The 13,389-nt window shown below is 41.7% G+C and overlaps 1 protein-coding gene across 2 annotated transcripts in view; it reads left to right on the top strand.

Moving 5' to 3' along the window:
• The window catches only part of atf6 (activating transcription factor 6), a 30,523-nt gene continuing 17,134 nt past the window's right edge, over positions 1-13,389 (top strand). Inside the window, exons 1-7 of one of the 2 annotated variants that reach the window (XR_015127197.1) lie at positions 1-229; positions 1,301-1,389; positions 1,737-1,815; positions 2,079-2,176; positions 2,835-2,958; positions 3,240-3,443; positions 4,991-5,160. Coding sequence is in view for 1 of the 2 variants with exons in the window: in XM_086283450.1 (XP_086139576.1) it covers positions 130-229; positions 1,301-1,389; positions 1,737-1,815; positions 2,079-2,176; positions 2,835-2,958; positions 3,240-3,443; positions 4,991-5,160 (864 nt within the window). In the remaining variant the exon portion in view is untranslated. The remainder of the gene's footprint in view (positions 230-1,300; positions 1,390-1,736; positions 1,816-2,078; positions 2,177-2,834; positions 2,959-3,239; positions 3,444-4,990; positions 5,161-13,389) is intronic. The other variant, XM_086283450.1, reaches the window with a different exon arrangement.

Below are 13,389 nucleotides of genomic sequence, written 5' to 3'. Positions count from 1 at the left end.
CCCGTAGACTGACGGTAAAGTCAGACGTGTATCTAAATGGGAAGTTCATCCCTAAACAGCCGCTTGATCAACAGTGGTATGATCGCGCTTTGTTACAGTGTGATAATATACTAATGAATTCAAAAGAGGATGTCATCCGACTTAACGTTAGACTTCGAAAATCATCGGCAATACCCTGCGATGGATAGTGAGGCAGGCATCATCTCCATCGATCAGGAGGGAGAGTGGGGTAAGCAACAGCGGAGCTCACATATTCTAGAAAGACCTATAGAGAGAAGCAGTGTAGCTGACCCAGGATATCAACAGAGACAACACGTATAAAAGAGGAGTGTTTATAAGTCGGTTGTTTTAAAGACACAAGTAGGAGGTTTATGTGTTGTGCTTGTTGTCACACTCCTAAGTCTAAGTTAGCCATTTAGCATTAGCCATGATGCTGTGATGATGTAACAGCAGGTAATTGGAGTTATAACCAGCACTGTAACTGGAGACAGGGCACACTTCACACTGCATTGTCTGATCATTATTACAGATATGTAATACTAAATATTGATAATATATAAAGTGCACAACTTACCCTAAAAAAACAAAAACACGAAGATTGTAGATTTTTTTTCTCATTTTTACTGATTTATTTTAATAATCGCTTTTAAGGTCTCGAAAAGTACAACTTGTTAACAATTTATATATTTATTGTTATCTATTATTATCATTATTAATGCTATTTTTTATTAGGTTACTAATAATAGACTTGCTGTTTGCACTTACTTGTGTTTTATGCTGAATTGTGTAATAACCCGAGGAAGAAAATGTAGAAGAAACAAATAAGATGTTAAAAATGAAAGTGAAACAGATTTGTTAAAGTGTGACCATAATAAACTTGTTTGGCCTGTTAGAGTTTATGCTTTGAAAAAGACAAAAAACAAAGATACATTTTTAAGGGTACATTTTTTGGTGTTAGTAGTTTTGTCTGTAATTGTGTTATGCTGTGTTGTGCGTGTTGAGCATGCATGTTTTTGTGGCACAGTCTGAACTGTATTGATTACTTTTCCAAATTACACATTGCCTGTATGGGCTATTTATTGAATATGGCAGAACTAACCAAATACAGTAAATTTGATCATACCAGCTTGTCTCTTTTACTGGCAGTTAACCGCAAGAAAAAAGCAAAAGCCAAATGTGCCACTTACTTATTTTGAAGATATTTTTTGTAATTGTTTTGTAATTGTCTTCTTCAATAATCTCATGATAAAGATTTCTAATGGAAAGCAATTGTCTGTGTTCTGTTCTCATTGACATACAGACTTAAGCCTGTTCGATGAGCTGGAGAAACTAGGCGATGAGCTGCGGGATGCAGATGAGCTGCTTGAAGCTCTTGATAATGCTGGCTATGTGAGTAACTCATCCTCTTAATATGCAAATACACGGGGAAGTGAAAGATCAGCCCAGTGGAAATCTGAAAAAAATTGACTGTGTGGTGCTGAAGGTAGAGCCTAAGATGGCTACAGCCACATTTTGTTATGCAAGGATAGATCATGCACCAAAAAAAAAAAAAATTCCACCTACATCGTGCATGCAAAAAAAATACTGTAGACTCAAATAAATGTCCCAGAATTCAAACGTGTTTAATTTTATCAGCTATAAATGACACATTGATTGGATTTCCCTACATGCATTTGCTTCCATTCTGCTTTCTCAGGAAGTCCATTTTTTTCAAAACCATATGTTTGATTTCTCAGGCCAATGGTGTTCCAGTTCTGGACTTTGACATCGACATTCCTCCATGGAATGAAATGGATACATGCAGCATTTCCACAGGTACGTGGTGTCACACTGCAGCACAAAATAAGGACTATATAAATAAATCTAAAAGGGATATTACTCAGGGATAATATAGCTGTTTTACTACATGCATGTAACATTGGTGCGTCATTATTTTTCAAACTTGTCCACCATGCAGTAGGTTTAATGGTCCAACAATACAAAAGTATTGAATGGTTCAATACTTGAGAGACGCATTGGCTTATGCTGAATAAGACTCGCACATATTGCCCATTGTTTCCATGTCCTTGTGCATCCAGATGGTGAGGTGAGCGTGGACTCTCTGTCACCTGCCCACACTCTGAGCTCGGTGCCCTCTCCTGCCTCAGTGGAAGCTTTGTCTCCGTGTTCCTTGCAGGTAAGACACGGTTTTCAACTCTTTGTCCTTCCTGGTTTTTCTGCATTTGAATTTCATTTCCAATGCAAATTGCACTTTGTTTCACAATGTGATTATTTACATGCTTGCCCCTCCTTTGAGCAGTTGCAGCAACAAAAATTTTCATCCAGATGGCGTTCAAACAATGACAGCTGCTCTTTCCTTTTGGATGGTCATGCACACACTTGAGACACTTATTACCAAAAGCCTTAAACACCTTGTCAGATTAATAATTTGCCATCCATCTGAAATGTGCTCCAACGTCTCGTTAAAAACAGAAAAAAAGGTGCTGACAGCTTCAAGCATATTAGCATAATTTAGCAGGCAGATGTTTTCACAGCGTGTCAAAACAAGGACAAGGGTTACATCTTTTTCTGGCCTCAACACAGTCTGCACGCATTTGTCTGCTAAAAGAATCGTCCTGACTTCTCCAAGGACACATTTGTCTGCTGGAGTCTTTGAGTACTGATAAGGACTCTATCTGTTTTTATCTGGCGTGCCTTGAGCACACATAGAGTACAAATGGCTTCACAAATTAATTTATAGTGTCACGGGTGAAACGTATTTAAACAGTGATGTGACTACACTGATCATGTCCTTGAAGATACACGATCTAAATCTCATTTGTTTCTTCATTCAGGATGAGGCCCTGTCTCCACAATCGCAGCCGTCTCCTCTTTCAGTCTGCTCAGAGTCCAGTGGCTTTTCTGAAATCTCTTCCCCACCTCGAAAAGCTGCAAAGAGGACCAATCAGGTTGTACGAGGTGAGGCAGCTTCTGCCACCACACGTCTGCTAGCTATTCAGCTTTTCTCAATATTTAGATATTTGATTACTAAAACAGGGAAGATTTGCTATTTTTGCACCACAGTATGGGTTTGCAAAACTCTGGGATGTCGAGTCCTGAAAAAAAAAAGTCCTTTAAGAATAACTTATAACTGTAAATGCATATTTGTTTTCCTGAGCTTAGGATATTTATATGAATACCGTTTCCTTGTCTAACTACTTCCATCCCTGTCCTTTGACATATGCACACATGCACACCAGCCAAGCCAGTGCAGCCGGTCAAGAAGCCGATTCAGATTGGCCCAAAGGTTTCCATCCAGCCCAAACCACTGATTACAGCTGTGCCATTGGCTCAAGCAGCAGCTCCCATGCAGGCCAAGACAATCATCATCCAGCCCCTGCAGACCACTGTGCTCCCTGTGGTAAAACCAGCTCCAGTCAGCATCAAACCAGCACCCCCTGCAGGTCAGGGCTCACACTGCAACACATCAAAACATGCTTCTCCCTCCCTGCACTGTATTGCATCAGACCAATGCATTAGTCATATTAACTGGAAATTTGATATGTCTTACTCATAATACTTTGTAACTCATAATTTAGAGATGATATTCAGGATTATGTTGTCAGTGCTACTGAATCTTTTGTAAGCAATAATTTAATTGTTGTATCTTTGCCAGTAGGTGGTGCTTTAACAACAGTTTTTGCTCTGTGTGAGGCTGTTTCTCACTATTTTGCTTGATGATCAATACATAAGAATGAAATTAGACAGTAGATTATCTTAATCAAAATATGTCCATATTTGCCTAACATTTGGAAAAAAATATGCTCTTTTTAAATCATTATTTTTTAATAAATAGCCGAACAAACTTGCTTTCTAACCAAAAAGTGAGACTGTTTATGGGCTGCTATGTGTTTCGTGCATTAGAGTCATTATTGCTGTTGTTTCTTTCTGGTTTAGCCTTTCTGGGTGACCAGTCAGGCCCTCTGTGTTTGTTACATCAGCAGCATCTAAGCCAATGTAAATACTTATGTCATTGCTTGGGTCCCAAATGGGTGGAGCATCTGACCTCTCTCGAAGTGAATTTGAACTTGGCTCCGCTGTCTGCCTTGTAACGGCCAAGATGGCAGATGGTTAAGGCCAAGACATTCAAATGCAAAGCCCCAGATGGAAATTTATTCAAGCGTGCTCAGTGCTATGAAGGGTATTGTTTTATGAGCTCATCAACATTCGCAGCTGAGGAGTAAACCTCCTCAGCAACGGGACGATTTGAAAAAGGAAAGAAAGGAAATGAAACTGTTTATTGATTATTTTCCAACAAACAAACATGCTGAACCAAACGTTTGACGTTTTTTTTTAGGCCTATGACTTCTTACACATGGTGAACTTGGGCGCAGGACTTGGTGTTGGCACTGCACACATTCATTAGCAGAACTGGCAAACGCTTGCACAATTAGCATTGACAGGTTTAGCATTAAAGGGGAAGGTGGCAGGGTCAGCTTGATGAGTGGTTCCTGGCACACCGCTCTGGGAGGCTTCTGCATTAGTAAGACCTTAATTTATAGTGACAGTCTCGCATTATGTTTTCCTTGTTTATTGCATTTGAGCTATGTTGTACTTCAAGTGTGGGGACACGTGCACATTTATGTCTGTTTAAGCTGATAAGCATCACAAACCTATCACGGTGGAATGTGCAAGTTTAAGACCATGGGTCAAGATGGCAAACACCTTCTCCACCTGTAATTTAACAAAAAAGTCCTGTTAAAGAGAAGGAGGTGTATGTGGGTCACCAGAGGCAGGGAGGAGTTTGGAGGAACCTGCATCTGCATCATTTTTACAGGGCACATTGGGCTCATCTTTCTTTTGTGTATTGTCACTGTACAAGACGAAGGCTGGATGAAAAAATAAATGCGAAAGCAAAGTAATCTTCATTAGTCTATGTTAATCACACAATAAAAATATGATTAGCGTGGTTAAGACCTTTAATTTGAAAAAGCCTGTGTCTCTCTCTCAGGTCACCCTCTTTTGCTGTCTCAGCCAAGCCAGCTACTGCAGATCCAAACACCACAGGCCATCTCTGGGAGCGTGGTCACTATGCCAGCACTCAGCCAGGACTGGTCTGTACCCGTCGCTGCTCCACCAGTGGTTTCGGGCACACTTTTGACCCCATCCTCAGAGGATGATGTGAGTTCTGAGCATTCTCTAAGAATCTTCTTTTATGAGAGTTTCTATATATCACCCAACACTGAGATGTTACCACTTCTGGTTTAAAAGCTCTTATCCATAAAATATACAGGGAAAAAAAATTCTTTCTTATTTTGTGTGTCATGATTATTCATCTTTCTCTGTATGCTGACTGTTAACTTGTTTTTGTGGGGATTTGTTGGGTGTTTACTCTAAAATCAGGTGCATTAAATGCAGGCACATGTGGTGATATAAGTATAAGTAGTATAATTCTTATTTGTTCCACTTTTCATCGACAGGTTACAAAGTGCTTTACAAACTATACAGAGTTGGAGTTAAAAGTAAATATAAAATTAAAAGAAAGCACCGGAGTAATATATCTGATTATCGTTCAGAGCAAGTTTACCAAAATAAATAAATAAATTACAAGCTTGTAAAACATTTTTATTTTTACCCTGTGTGTTTTAGAAGCATGCAGGCCTTTAATGAGTATTTCAACGACAGTGGAGGAGTATCTTAAGGATAGGTAGGATTTTTAAGCTCACGAAACGCTGTGATGGTCGTAGTCTTTAATTTGCTACCTAACTAGCAATGTGCCCAAGTTATTCACAGGAATAAATGGTGCCTTCAACACCTGTGTTTGTGTGCACGTGTGTGTATCGACATGCAAGTACTTGCCTGTGTGCGCTTGCATGGAGCAGCATTGTTTTGCATCGTGAGTGTGCGTGCAGTTGCTCACTTTGTGATGCTGTGCTCCGGGTGTTTACGCTTGAACTGGATCCTGTCCAACCCAAACTCCCCCATTTAAACCTTTTTTTTTTTGTATTAATTTTAATCTCACAAACCATTAACTTTGATTTTTGGCTAAAATGGTGGAAATGAAAAAGCATTTATAGCTGTTGTTTATAATAATGAATCCATTTTTCCACACTGAGAGAAAAGTTATTACTCTGCATGGACCATGCCAGTCACCGAAGACACAAATTGCTGCTTTTTTTTTGCATAGAGAGTGAGTACCAGGCACGTTCATTTACTTTATACCAGGGGCACTCAAAGTGCCAGTGTAGGGAGCCAGTTTATGATGGAGGGCTATAGAAATCCACACGTGAAACACTTACTTTGCAATGTCACTGCTCAGAGGGTGGTTTGTCTTGGTGGTTGTCATTTTTGTGCGAGTTTTGTAGTTTTGGAGGGTTTTGTTTTGTTTTGCGGGTTTTTTAAACCACTGATGAAGTGGCATTTCTTGAAACCAACTCTGTTTCTTAAGACTTATGGTGGCTAGAGCAGAACTGAAAGTTACATGAACTTTTTCTTATGCAGCTCTTTTCTACTCTACATGAGCATTTGAAGTGCTTTATAGAACATGCATTCGCACAAGCACCTTTTTCTGTGCCTTGCCTCTAGACTAGTGCTTTCTCTCTAACGATCGCATACACCTACACTCTGGTGAATGCATCGGGAGCAACTCAGGGTTCAGTATCTTGCCCCAGGATTTCTTGGCATGCAGATCAGTACGCTTGGGCAACGAACCACCAACCTTCCCATTAGGAGACCACCTACTCTATCTCCTAAACCACAGCCACCCCTAAGAAGTTAAAACAGAAGAAAACTGTTCCTTTTGTCTCATTTTGCACCATTATACATAGTATGAAATGTAGAGAATCACATTCTTTCTTTGTTGTGCGCAGGGGCCGAATAAAATGTTAACAACGGCCACCATTTGTGACCACAGACCACACTTTGAGAACCGTGGCTTGAGACCACGTTATGATCTGAAAGGAATGATTTTCACTTTGTAATCAGAGATAAATCTTAAGGAATGCTGCAGAGCACTGAGACGACACAAACATGTAAAAATACAAATAGATGATGAGTGGTTTTTTTTTTAAATTTGCTACAGTAGAACAGATTAGTTTGAAAAGGACGGGACATTGCTTTCAGTATTAATGGCAGAGGGTGTATTCTTTCGTGTGATGGGTTCAGGGGTGATGCCAGGACAGCTGCGCTTTCCCCACACGCATTCGTTTCTCCCTGGTTGATTTTTACGACAGCGTATACATGCAACCGAGGCCCCGTTAACTGCAGCAGAGACTGCCCCAGCAATTTAAAAGACATAAAGTAAACTTGTAGTATTTTTTATTGTTTATGGCACATTTTCTTGGTCTCTTCATAAAGGGTCACCAACTTTTACAAGTGCTTGTCTTATTTTGTGTGGGCATGTTTGTCGTGATCTTTTAAAGACCTGAGGCTAGCGACTCGCTGGGACTTTTAGCAAATTCGCTGTTGTTTCGGGCTTCGGTCTCCAGCACAGCAGTTACTCATGTCTTGTTCTCATCTGACCTTTATTGGGTTGAGAAACATGTTCTCGCTCTGTCTCCTCTTTCAGACTTGTTTGTTTTGTTAGCAGGACTTCCACATTCCCAGCATGTCTCCTTAGCATTAGGCTGAACAGCAAAGTTGCAAAATTGAAAAGTTAACATATTTTGAACCTTTGTTAATTATGGAAAACCATGTGTCACATTTGTGGAATGTCTCTAAAACCATGTGTAGTGATTTCTGTGGTGACAGTGGGAAAATGTATCCAGATTTCTGCTGTTATTATCTCATGGGGCAGTGATATATGTGAACATGGAAAAACAGTTCACTTCATCTTAATTAATATTAACTTGGTTAATCGGGTAATTAAAAAAAAAAAAGATTCTGAAAAGCGTCTGGGTTTGTTGTGTTTTTTTTAAAAATAAAATGTAATGGTTGACCTCTAGCTGTAAAAGCCGCCCACCCCTAAAAGGGCGTAGAGGAACTTGTCCAATTATCGCGGGCATAATTCAGTCGAGAGAAGCACTTTTTGTGCCAGACATCGAGAGAAATGTCGAAGAATTCCAAACCTCAGAGGCCAAAACAAATACTCCTCTCAGCCATTTGTAAACCCAACCAAGTCAATAAAGTTTATAATAGGTGATTAAAAGAAAGGGTCTGTAAACATTTAATTATGCTCGTTTTGAGCGAGGGAACCCCACAACCACAACCAAAGCAGACATGACGCCAGACCACCAACCTATGACTCTCTCCCCCACCGATGTAGGAGCGGTGCTGAGCAGGATCAATGTCCACAAGGCTGCAGGCCCTGATGGCATCCCCGGGCGTGTTCTCAGAGCGTGTTCTGGGGAGCTTGCAGGAGTGCTCACAGACATATTCAATCTGTCCTTGGCCCACGCTGTGGTACCGGCCTGCTTCAAATCCACCTCCATCGTCCCGATACCCAAAAACTCCAACCCATCTTGCCTCAATGACTACCGCCCAGTAGCACTCACCCCCATCATCACTAAGTGCTTAGAGCGACTGGTCCTAGCACACTTCAAATCCTGTCTCCCCCCCACCCTGGACCCCCACCAATTCGCATACCGCCGGAACAGGAGCACAGAGGATGCAGTCTCCATCGCAATGCACTCTGTCCTCTCACACCTGGACAACAACAACACCTACGCCAGAATGCTGTTTATAGACTTCAGTTCAGCATTCAATACAATCCACCCCTCACAACTCATCAGGAAACTGACAGACCTGGGTATCAGTTCCCTCATCTGCAAATGGTTACTGGACTTCCTGACCAACCGCCCCCAACATGTCCGGCTGGATAACCGCTGCTCATCTACCATCACAATGAACACCGGTGTACCACAAGGCTGTGTGATGAGCCCTTTCCTCTACTCCCTCTTCACCCACGACTGCAGACCTGCTGATGGTTCCAACACCATCATTAAGTTTGCAGATGACACCACGGTGATTGGCCTCATCAGTGACAACGATGAGGCCGCCTACAGGGAGGAGGTGGATCGTCTGGCTGAGTGGTGCGACAGAAACAACCTGCTGCTTAACACCGAGAAGACCAAGGAGCTCATCGTGGACTACAGGAGGAATGCTGACCCACATCCACCCATCCACATTAAGGGGACGGCTGTGGAGCGTGTGAGCAGCTTCAAGTTCCTGGGAGTCCACATCTCCGAGGATCTCACCTGGACGACCAACTGCTCCAAGCTGGTCAAGAAGGCTCACCAGCGCCTCTTCTTCTTGAGGACTCTGAGGAAGAACCACCTGTCCTCAGACATCCTGGTGAACTTCTATCGTTGCACCATCGAGAGCATCCTGACCAACTGTATAACAGTCTGGTACGGGAACTGCTCTGCCTCGGACCGGAAGGCGTTGCAGAGGGTCGTGAAAACTGCCCAGCGCATCGCCGGAGCACCACTTCCTGCCATAAAAGACATCTACAGGAAGCGGTGTCTGAAAAGGGCTGGGAAAATCATCAAAGACCCCAGTCACCCATCACATGGACTCTTCACCCTCCTGCCCTCTGGGAGGCGCCACAGGAGCCTCCGGACTAAGACCACCAGGTACCGGAACAGCTTCTTCCCCACAGCTGTCAGACTCCTGAACTCTGCCTCCTGATATCTGACCCACGTTAACTCATGGACTGAACATACACACACCCACAATGGACAACTGTACCCTCAAACACAATAATAACATGGACTGAACCACCACTCACAACCACTAGCACTTTATATAGCCTCTGTAGAAACTATCTACACCCTCACTTATCTTAACTGCACTACTGTATAGCTCTGTGTAAATAATCATTCTGTACATTCGATAATCTTTAATCCTACAACTGTTTACAACTTGCATAGTTCCCATTTCTGTATAGCTGTATATCCCAGATTCTGTAAAGTTATTTATTTCATTTCATATTCTGTATAGTTTTTCATATTTATATCCTGTTCATATCCTGTACATAGCTTGTACTCACTACAGCCTGTACATACTTATAGTTATAGAATATTCACAACATACTTCATACCGTGTACATTATAACATACCATAATAGACCCATTTCTGTAATATACTCACATATCTATATTATTGCTAATATATATTGTAATATATCTATATCACTAAAGCACTTCTGGATGGATGCAAACTGCATTTCGTTGCCCTGTACCTGTGCATGTGCAATGACAATAAAGTTGAATTCTATTCTATTCTATTCTATTCTATTCTATTCTATTCTATTCTATTCTAATTGTGAGCAGGACAAAGAGATCCAAAGTTTTGAAGTTCACCTTATTTACCAAGAGAAAAAGGTAGTGGAAATTTAAAAAGCTCATCTGAAGAGCCTTTTAAAGGACAACTGGGGCAGTTTTTACACATTTTTGTTAAGGATGGAATGTTTTTATATTTAGAGCAATTTCAATGGAGTTGGTTGTTTCTGTGGCACAACAAGGAGAATGTAAGAGGCTCGACTCTTCGTGAGAGAGCACTGCAGCTGCGTTCACTCATCGTGGTTTGGCTGCAGCAGAGTGGTGGACTTGATAGGCTTGTGGATGTGTAAAATGCCTGTTAAAGATGGCATGCTTGTGCCAGGTGTTGCTGCATGTTGTACAGTAAGTCTGTGTGTGTGTCGCTGATTCTGGTCTCCACAGTGCTGTATTTTGGCCTGCGTAAGCCTGGATGTTAAACGGCTGCAAAGGATTACATGCTTCAGACAGGTGTTGTGCAGTGCGACAGCTGTAAATAGCCATCAGGGATTGGGTCAGTGTAGTGTAATGGGCTCCCAAATGGCAAGGGATTTAGATGTATGTGAGTGTGTGTTTGTGTGCATGTGCATGCATGCAAGGGAAACCAATCCCGTCTGAAATTGCAGGCCTCAACAAAGGTTCCCATTAGTAGGATGGAAGGATTTACAGGGGTGGGCCCCAGGAAGGCCTGGTGGTCCCTGCGTACAGCTAACTCAGATATTTAGGCATGTTTAACTTCTTTTCATCAGAAATATTTCTAAAGCTGGACAGCTGAGACTGAGCTTGATTAAAAACATTGAATCCACTCGCTGGCCACTTTTTTTAGGTATACCTTTCTAGTACTTGGACCCCTTTTTCCTTCAGAATGGCCTTAATTCTTCATGACATGGATTCAACAAGGTGCTTGGACCTATTCCTCTGAGGTTTTGCAGCAACATCACACAGTTGCTGCAGATTTGCTGGCTGCACTTCAATGTTGCAAATCTCTTGTTCCAATACTTTACGTAAGATGCATACACTGTGGTAAAAACATGTTCAGTAACAATAGTGTGGTAGGCTTAGGCATTCACACTTGGTACTAACAGGCCCACAGTGTGCCTCTGGCCTCTGACATTAACAGGGCATTTCCACCCAGAGAACTGGCACTCACTGTTTTTTGGACCATTCTCTAAAAACTCTAGAAATGGTTGTGTGGGAAAATCCCAGTAGGTCAGCAGTTTGTGAAATACTCAGAAGTCACTTAAATCACCTTTCTTTGCCATTAGCAGTTGAAGAAAGTAGGCAGTGAGTGAATAACACATGAACACTTAACTTAAGACCCCTTTTTGTAGTCTCACCGTCCAAGCACTGTGCACTTCACACTGCATACTGCTGATGGGGAAAAATAGTAGTAGCTGTTATATTTTTTTCAGAAGCACAGCACGGTTAATCGCTCACTGTTTATATATAATTCCAAAATTTTGTCCTTAAACTGCCAGAACTCTGATCCAGGGTTATTATAGTAACTAAACTAAAATTGATGTGTTCATTGAGAGTCAACTGAGTTCCAAAGGTTCTACTGCCTGTACTAATTTTCCTAAATCTTGCCTCTGGCTCATGCCCTCCATACAATAATCATTACTAACTAAATTAAAGCTAAACATTTTTAAACAACAAAAAATCAACTGAAACAACCAAACGCACTCTGGAAACGAACTCAAACTAAACTGAATTAATAGACTTAAAGAAGTCAAAACGAAATAAACAAAAATCACATTAGAAAATACACAACATAATAATGATCCACTCGCATCCTATTAGCAAACTTTATGGCTGAAGTAGGTTCATCATTCTGCTTGCTCTTTGCTCAACATATTGCAACCACATTGGCTACGACAGATCTGTAACTCATCACCTCTCTCTCCCGGCTTCCTCCTGCATTAGCAAAGATGTTTTCTTTGTTGGTACTGTGCGCATCCTTTCGACTGTTGGGGGACTTGTGATCTCGGCGACTGTCTGCGTCACGCTCGACTGAAATGTCACCTATGGAAACCATTTCACAGTTATGAGGGTTTATGACTCACAGTAAAATCATGAAACATTTACACCCTGACCCGTTAGAGGAAGCCACTATCATCTGGATAGATTAATGGTTAATCACAAACTTCCTTTTGGAATAATCCTTGAACTGTTGAACTGAATGAGGGGTTCCTCACTTGCATTGTGGCGATCAGACTCCTGTATGCTTTTCTCTCTTCACCCATATTCATCTGTTGAAGTGCTGTTGACCAGGAGTTGGGATGATCATGCAATTAGATGCATTCACACGGCGCTGATCAGTAAACCAACAGCTGTCTGCAGCTGTTGCTGTATGAGCTGTGCTTTGCTAATGGGCATTTTCCCCCCTTGTTTGCATTTCCCACTGGCATTCAAATAGTTTGAGTGTGAACAAGTATCACTGTTAGCCTCTCAACCCGCCAAGCTTCTTGAGAAATGCCACTCAGCCCCCTTTTTTTTGCCCCTTGCCCCACATCTTCCTCCCCAGCCTCATTGTGGACGCGACGTGAAGTTCCCCGTGCTCTTCACTCCCTGGTAACTGCTTACTTGCAGTGTTCCCAGGCTCGGGCTAGTGGCACGGCTCCCAGACCTCGGCTGGGAGACAGAAGAGTTTCTCAGGAGACAGAACACAAATACAGGGATCCAAATAACTTAATCACCAGCGGGGCTATTAGACCCTGGATCTTAGAGACTTACCCTTAGGAGGACGTTTGTGTTTGGAGAAGAGGGGCGGCGAGATGGCTGGGGAGTGGGTGGACAATGAAGGTGTTTGGGTAATCTGTGCCACTGGTTCTGCTAATTTGAGAGAGGTCATGTTAACATATGCACTATTTGGGTTAGCATGCGAGACTTTGATTTCAGTTCTCATCTTACTGACGTCAAGTGGAAAGAATCTAACAACTTGAGCGTGTCTTTATTTATTTATTAATTTGTTTATGTTGATATTTTTAAAGTCTTGATTCACACAAACGCCTCAGATAAACAAATCTGAACTGAAAAAAATGCCAGAATTGTATTTATTTATTTATAGTTTACCTTGAGAGTTAAAACAATAGATGCTGGCTGTGGCCGTTCTTATGTTTCCACATTTAGACCACTAACATATAAACTGTTTCTG

The sequence above is a fragment of the Aulonocara sp. 'chitande type north' Nkhata Bay genome, linkage group LG23 (assembly GCF_057382095.1).
Source record: "Aulonocara sp. 'chitande type north' Nkhata Bay isolate Kocher_YH1m ecotype deep benthic linkage group LG23, A_spYH_male_GT1.1, whole genome shotgun sequence".
Classification (NCBI taxonomy): Eukaryota; Metazoa; Chordata; class Actinopteri; order Cichliformes; family Cichlidae; genus Aulonocara; species Aulonocara sp. 'chitande type north' Nkhata Bay.
This window is presented reverse-complemented; position numbering and strand designations above follow the sequence as displayed.